Here is an 8194-nt window from a genome sequence, read left to right as displayed (position 1 = left end):
TTTTTTCTGTGTTTTCTTTGGTCTGTCTCTCAATCCTTTGAAGATACCTAAATATAATTCTTTTGAATTCCTTATCAGAGAGTTCCAATGCTGCTTCTTCTTCGGGGATGTGTTCTGGGTCTGTATCCTGTTCCCTTGTTTCTTCCATTTTATCTTGCTTCTTTGTGTGGACTGTGATGGTCTTTTGTCTCCGAGACATCATGGTATTGTATTTAGATCTCTGTTAACTTTGTGAAGAGCAGCCAAAGGTGATTCAGGCTCTTCTTGGTAGTTTTTCATTGTTGGCCCCTTGGTGGAGAAGGAGGTGGTGGCTCTCGCTCAGTAAGTGACGTTGCAGTGGTGTAGGTGTAGTTTTATTTTAGGGGGATTGTTGTATCTCCCACTCAGTTAGACACAAATTACAATTGAACAACCATCAAAAAACTAAAAGCACATGGGCAAAAAATACACCATGTAATCACACAAGAACAGTAACCGAAAAAAGGGGAGAAAAAAGAAGAAAAACAACAAGAAATCCTACAATATTTGGGGAGAGAGCACTTAAAGAAGGTAGAGAAGGAGACTAAGGAAGAAAAAAATGGGAAAAATGGAAAAAGAAAAACAAGGAAAGGTGTTAACCACAAGAAAAAAGGAGGGAAAAAAGAAATTAATTAAAAAATAAAAAATTTTTAACCAGGAACGGCAAAAAGAAAAAAGCTATAAACTAGGACCTGGGAGGGGAAGAATAAAGAATAATAATAAAAAGGACAAAAGTATTATTAATAATGTTGTTGTTGTTATATGCCATCAAGTCGGACCCGAATCATAGCGACCCCTCCTTGGGTTTCCAAGGCAGTATCACTACGGAAGTAGATTGCCTCATCTTCCTTCCGAGGAGTGGCTGGTGGGTTTGAACCGCCAGCCTTCTGGTTAGCAGTCAAGTGCCTTAGTCAATATGCTATCAGAGCTCCCATTATTAATAATAGCAGTTTTAAAACAGACAAATATAAGCAAACTAAACACCAGAGAAAAGAAAGAGGAGAAAAAGAAAAAAATCAGTGGAAGACAGGGCAGGGCACACAGGCTCCGTCCAAGCACATAGACTGGCATGGAGTTCCTGTGGGCCCAGAAGGTGAGTGGGAGTGGGGGATGGCCACACCTCCATTCACCAAGGGGTGTGGGGTATAAAAGTAGCAAGAGGAATGTCGCGCTTTTTCAGTGGGTGCAGGTCTGGAGTGCCCTTGGTATTACTGACAAACAGAACCTGTTCTTAAGCCCCTGGAATCTGGTGGAGGGTTGTCTCTTTAAATATCTAAAATGGTCAAGGCACTTGTAATCATTGAAAAAGGCGGCACCCACCCTCCAGACTGGCAAAAGTCCACAGCTCAGCCTGTCTTCCCCTTCACTGCTGTTTCCCCTTTTATTCCACAGCCACCAGAGCAGTCCTCCGTGCAGTCTCTGGCTAGCAAGGCTGATTTTTAGGTTAATTCTTAGGTCCTGCCACCACTCGGGAATCTCCAAGCTGTTTGTGCCGTTAGGATCACTGCCAGACCACAGCTCCGTATGTCTCCTTTTTTGGTATTTTTGTGCAAATTCTTCTGCTAGTTGGGGTTTAATCCGCTTCTATATCCTTCCCTTCAAGGCTCAGGGGTCCAGAATTATCTTCTGTGTCTGTGCTAATTGCTTCCCCTTTTCTTTGTTGAAGAGGGTCTGTGCAGTCTTTCTGTCTATTCTGCCATCTTGGAATGAATCTCTCTAGGATAGTTTTAAAGTATGTAAAAATTCACCCAAACATAAATGAAATATTTAGGCCAGCTGAAAAAAATTGTCTGGGAAAATTAAACTGAAGGTATTACTTTCTTAACACAAAGCACTCTTGTTATGTAGCTTAAGAGCCAGAACCACACGTGAGAAAGACTCAGAATTTCCCCTGAAACATCTTTTGATCAAGCAAAGGAAGACATTTGTATGCTTTAATTTGGACAGGGCTGTTTCAGACATGGGAACTCTGGTAGCATAGTGCCTAAGGCACTTGATTGCTAACTGGAAGGCTGGCTGTTCAAACCTACCAGCCACTCCTCGGAAGGAAGATGGGGCAGTCTACTTCCATAATGATACTGCCTCAGAAACCCAAGAAGGGGTCGCTATGAGTTGGGTCCAACTCGACGGCACATAACAACAACAACAACATTTCAGAAATATTTTTAGTTAAGAGATTTAGAGATGGAATCTTCTCTATCTTATTAACTATGCATGAATCTATGCCCCATTTAGTTTGTTTTATTCTGGTTCTTACAGTTTTATAATAGTGTTAATAGTTACCAGTTTTCCTTATTAACTATTTTTGGTTAGTAATGGGAGCTCTGGTAGTGTAGTGACTATGGCACTTGACTGCTAATCAGAAGGCTGGCAGTTCAAACCCACCAGCCACTCTTCAGAAGGAAGATGGGACAATCTACTTCCATAGTGATAACTGCCTCGGAAACCCAAGGAGGGGTCGCTATGAGTTGGGTCAGACTCAACAGCACATAACAACAACAGTATTAAATTAGAGCAATGTAAATACACTCTGTTGTATGTATTTAAAACATTCAACACGTTTTTATGTGTTTTCCTGTCCTTGTATTAAAAGTTTTATAATCCTTTTTTAATTTTAGTTAGGCAAAAGTTCTAGAAACCTGAAATACAAAGATTTCTTTGATCCTGTTGAAAGTGATGAAGACATGGCAAATAATCATGATGAGCTTGGTTCAAACGAAGAAGAAATTACTGAAGAAGAAGAAGAAAGCATTTTTGAAATGTGAGTACTATGAATCATCCTTTATACTGTTAGCTGGAGCAGTCCAACCATGTAGGTACACTCGTAGCTGTCAAATACATTTGTCTTAAGAAGTGAGATTTTTTAAGATGGAATAGTGTCAAGATGGCTAGAATAAAATCTGAATTAACTAAATAATGTTGGAATATCTGAAATTGTTAAATGTTTAGTTGCATTAAGTATGCAAAACAACTTTTATTACTGGAAAATTTGTTTTATTTTTATTGTGAGCTCTGGTGACATAGTACCTAAGACATTTGACTGCTAACCAGAGGGCTGGCGGTTCAAATCCACCAGCCAGTCCTCAGAAGGAAGATTGGGCAACCTACTTCCGTAGTGATACCACCTCAGAAACCCATGGAGGGCTCGTTATGAGTCAGATCCAACTTCACAGCAGTGAATTTGGTTTTTAGTTTAAAGAAAAGTAATGTATTTCTTTTCATAGGGAGCTCTGGTGGTGCAGTGCCTAAGGCATTTGACTGCTAACCAGAGGGCTGGCAGTTCAGACCCACTAGCCACTTCCTCAGAAGGAAGGTTGGGCAATCTACTTCCGTAGTGGTATTGCCTCAGAAACCCAAGGAGGGGTTGCTTTGAGTCACATCTGATTCCATGGCAGTGAGTTTAGTTTTCCTTTCATAAGTTTCTTTGATGTTACAGGGATGAATATAATGAACTTGAAGAAGGTGAAGACAGTCAACATCGTAAAGAAGGTTTGAAAAAAGTAACCTTTGCTTTGCCAGATGATAAAGAAACTGAAGACACAAAGCTAAATGTAAAGCAAAATTCTGATGAAGTTAAATCATCTTTTGAAAAAAGACAGGAAAAGGTAACTATTAGGAATTTAAAGAATTTTTTATATATTTAACATGGCTGTGGATTAAGATTCATAGACTACTAACTGTACTTTTTCTTAGTGGAACTGTTAACCATCCTTTTTTAAAAGTTCAATAATTAGCCAGAAGAACTAGATGGTGCCAGGCTACTGTTATCAACCACTCAGAAAGGGATCAAACTATAGATCCTGGATGGAGTGGGAGAAAAATGTGGAACAAAACTCAAAATCATAAAAAAGAGCAGGCTTACTGATGAAACCCATGAGACATGGCCCCTAGTCACCCTTTGGGTTTGCAATTGAACTCACTCCTGTGGCTTCCAGCCAAACACTAGACAGGCATACAAGGTGAACATTTATACCAGGTAGGTACAGTCTTTCGAACAATCAATTATGGAAGATCAGAAGGGTAGTATTTGCACAAAGAGATAGCTCAAAGGGCAGGCATGCATAGGAAAGAAGGACACAGGGAAAAGGCAGCCACAGGGTAGAAGTGAGAAGAGAGCTGTTAAATTGTGGGGATTGCAATCAATGTCATGAAACAAAATGTGCATGAACTGTTGTATGGAAAATGAATTTGCTATGTATGTTCACCCAAATCACAATTTAAAGAAAAGTAATAAACAGTTAAAAAAATCTTTTATTTTTAAAAGCAGGCTGTATAGGGATGGCCATGTGAAAAGCAGCTAATTTGCAAAAGTCAATGCCTGTCTTTCCCAGCCTATGGCTTTCAGTTTGGATGCCATGTTTAAAAGCCATGTCTCTTTATCTCTGGGTCCCAATACCTGTGGCATGTCTCCCTTGATGATCTGTCCTGTAAGCCTTTCCTTATGTCTGTTTCATACTGCCTGTCTCTTTGTGACTTTGGTGAGTGCCACACCACCTGAATTTTAATTCGCACCATCTCAAACACATCTTCCAAACCTGATAAAAAAAATTTTCCTTTTCCACTTTTTAAAATACTGCTTTTACACAAGTTTAAGACTAATTTTGTTTTCCTAAGTGTATCATAACTCTTTCTCTTAGATAAATGAAAAGATAGCATCTTTAGAAAAAGAATTGTTGGAAAAAAAACCGTGGCAACTTCAGGGGGAAGTGACTGCTCAAAAGAGACCAGAAAACAGCCTCCTGGAGGAGACCCTGCACTTTGACCATGCAGTCCGGATGGGTACGTGTGCCCATTGAACTTCTCCAAGTGTTTGTTTCTATATTTTTTCATATCCTAGAAAGGTTTGAAATGGTGTTCCTTTTCCTCAAACTTTTTATTTGAAGAGCTTGCACACATATAGAAAATTGAGAAATCGTACATTGAACATCTGTATCCCTTCAACTAGATTAACTAAGTGTTAAGATTTTGCCACATTTGTTTTCTCTCCCTTATGTGCGTGTGTTTAACTTTCACATGTATTTTCTAAGCATTAGGACATTCTTACGTAGAACCAAATACTACTAATACACCCAAAATATTTAACTTCTGTATGGTACTGATGGCTAGTGTGTAGTTCATAATTAATTTATTTATAAGGCTTACCTGCTGTCCGTGTCCACTGATTACATTTTGAACTTCAGTTAGAAACCCTGCTCATCAAATTGAGTTCTTCTTTCTTGTACCCTTTAAGTCAAAATGAGTTTCCATTTTATTTCAGTGGAGGAGAGAATGAAAAAAAAGGGAGAGGGTCACCAGCTGCCTGGGTTAAAGCTTTTAGCATTTATTTCCATATGCAGTTGTCTCTCAGTATGTGTAGGGGATTGGTTTCAGGACTCTCTCTGGATGTTGTTGTTGTTGTTATGTGCCATCGAGTCAGACCCGACTCATAGTGACCCCTCCTTGGGTTTCCGAGGCAGTATTACTATGGAAGTAGATTGCCCAACCTTCCTTCCGAGAGTGGTTGCTGAAGTCCCTTATGTAAAATGACATGATATTTGCATATAATCTATGCACATCTTCCTGTGTACTTGAAATCATCTCTAGATTATAATACCTAATACAACATGAATGTTGTGTAAATAGCGCTTTATACTTGCCTTTGAGGGGTTGGTAAGATAACTTAGTTGCTTCCACCTCTACTGTATTTTTGATCCAAGGTTGGTTGAATCTGCAGATGCAGAACCTGTGGCTACAAAGCCAACTGTATACTCTAGTTTGTGGTTCTCAAACTTGAGTGGTCATCAGTACAGCTTGTTAAAACACAGATTGCTGTCTCTTTCTCCCCACTTTCTGATTCAGTAGATCTTGGATAGAACTGCAATAATTTGCGGTTCTAACTAGTTCGCAGATGTTACTGATGCTACTGGTACTAGGACCACTCTTTGAGAGCCACTGTTCTCATTTATAGATGCTCTGGTGGCCTAGTGGTTGAAGCATTCAAGTCTGCTAACCAAAAGGTTCATAGTTCAAACCTACCAGTCCCTCCACGGGAGAAAAATGAGGCAGTTTGCTTCCATAAAGATTTACAGCTTTGGAAACCGCAGTCGGGCAGTTCTACTCTGACCTCTAGGGTCGAAGAGTCACAATTGACTCTATGGCAATGGGTTTGGTTTTATTTGGTTCTCATTTATGTATCTGCCTATGTATTCCATGTTATTTTTTTAGCACCTGTGATCACAGAAGAAACCACCCTTCAACTAGAAGATATTATTAAGCAGAGGATAAGAGATCAGGTCAGAAAGAATTAAATTTAACTTAATTTAAAATGGAGGAGCTCTGGTGATAACAGTGATTAAAGCATTCAGCTGCTTACCAAAAGGTCAGCAGTGTAAACCTACCAACTGCTTTGCAGGAGAAAGATGAGGCAGTCTACTTCCATTAAGATTAATGGAAACCCTTTGGGGCAGTTCTGCTTTGCCCCATAGGGTAGCTATGAGTTAGAATTGACTCTATGGCAGTGAGTTTGGTTTTGATTTCATTTAAAATGCACTGAAATCTTTTGAAATAATTATATTGGGAGTAGAAAGTTTCATTTTCATGAAAGTTTTGTTTGTATCACTTCTTCATTTAAAAACCTGAAGTCTAGATGAAAGGTATTCTCTACTTGTTGTGAGGCTTTGCTCTTCACTAGTGCCACAGAGTTGTGGTTGAGGAGAATTGTGTGGCCAGAATCATTGCAAGTCTCCTCTTAGATTTTATGACTTTTGGTGCTGATGTGGTGGCTGGTGTTGGACTTGACGTTGTCCCTAAACCATGGGACCCATAGTTTAGGCACAGTATTTGCTCTGACAGATGAGGTGTGTACTTTTTCAAATGTTAAACCCTATGAAGAGTTTTCTTTAAGAACTGATTTTATTTTATAAACTTAAAATGAAACTTACATACACGACATGTACAAAGCAACATGGTTTCATAATATGTGTAAACTTTGCTTACACTTCTATGTCTAAAAGTGTTTGAAGAATGGGTACATATGGAGCATAGCTTAAAATTTGAAATAAGACAAGCTCTAGGCTTGATTTTTAAATAAACAATGGTAGAGAAATATATAATGAAAGGTGATAATCAGGGAGAAAGATACATTAAAAACAAATTTTGTACTTTCTTTGCTTTTCATAATATTTATACATTATGACTTCAGTAGTTGGACAGGTTAAAAATTAACTTTGTTTTTGCTTATAATCTATTTACTCTGGAATGATAATAAATACTGAGAGGAAAATTGTTAGGTCACTCTAGAAATAAATTGCAGATTTTATGTTCTACCCACGTTTTATATTTCAGGCTTGGGATGATGTAGTACGTAAAGAAAAACCCAAGGAAGATGCATATGAATATAAAAAGCGTTTAACACTGGACCACGAGAAGAGTAAATTGAGCCTAGCTGAAATTTATGAACAGGAATACATCAAACTTAATCGGGTAAGGAAGCCTCTAAGGCAAAGCCATTATTAAAGGAAGAGAAATAGAAAACCAGTCTTCTTGGAACTGTTGAAATTCATAAAACAGAAATCTTGTGCCCATTTATCAACTTATTTGTGAGTGAGACAGAGTGCTAAGGATAAAAGGATTGTCCAGTCACTGAATCTGAAGGGTTGCGAGCAGGCTATTTTGCAGTTAGACATTGGTCACTTATACTTTTTGGCTAGGTACTCACTTTCTAGCCATTATTACAGTAATAATACAATTTCAAAATAATTTCTCAGTGTTACTTTTGAAGTTACATCTTTTGTAAAATTTCTGTGAATTCATTCTGATTTTTACATTTGATTTTTTTTTTTTTTTTCTTAAATGAATTCTAAAATGTGTCTTCTGATTAAATAACAAGACAAGGTCGTATTCTCTATAGGTGGCCAAGAAGTAATTCTTGAATGATTTTTTTTTTTATTGTGATTTGTGTGAAGATTTACAGAGCAAATTCCCTTTCCATACAGCAGTTTATATATACTTTGTCTCATGTCATTGACCACAGTTTACCACAATGCAACAGCTCCCCTCCCACTTCTTCCCCATAGTTACCTCTTCCCAGTGTCCATCCTTCCATGTACTCCTGCCCCCTGAGCTGTCTCCCTGTGCATAAGCAGCCCTTCTTTCTCCCATGTGTTCTCTCCAAGGAGTGTATCTACTTGAGGTAAAT

The 8194-nt window shown here is 38.4% G+C and overlaps 1 protein-coding gene across 1 annotated transcript in view; it reads left to right on the top strand.

Annotated features, from left to right (window-relative positions):
• The window catches only part of MPHOSPH10 (M-phase phosphoprotein 10), a 30037-nt gene that overhangs the window by 9040 nt on the left and 12803 nt on the right, over positions 1 to 8194 (top strand). The window contains exons 3-7 of the mRNA XM_007949901.2: positions 2637 to 2779; positions 3455 to 3623; positions 4656 to 4797; positions 6223 to 6290; positions 7342 to 7479. Coding sequence (XP_007948092.1) covers positions 2637 to 2779; positions 3455 to 3623; positions 4656 to 4797; positions 6223 to 6290; positions 7342 to 7479 — 660 coding nt within the window. The remainder of the gene's footprint in view (positions 1 to 2636; positions 2780 to 3454; positions 3624 to 4655; positions 4798 to 6222; positions 6291 to 7341; positions 7480 to 8194) is intronic.

Source organism: Orycteropus afer, unplaced genomic scaffold (genome assembly GCF_000298275.1).
Source record: "Orycteropus afer afer isolate SDZICR_OR568_19922 unplaced genomic scaffold, OryAfe1.0 scaffold00256, whole genome shotgun sequence".
Lineage (NCBI taxonomy): Eukaryota > Metazoa > Chordata > Mammalia > Tubulidentata > Orycteropodidae > Orycteropus > Orycteropus afer.
This window is presented reverse-complemented; position numbering and strand designations above follow the sequence as displayed.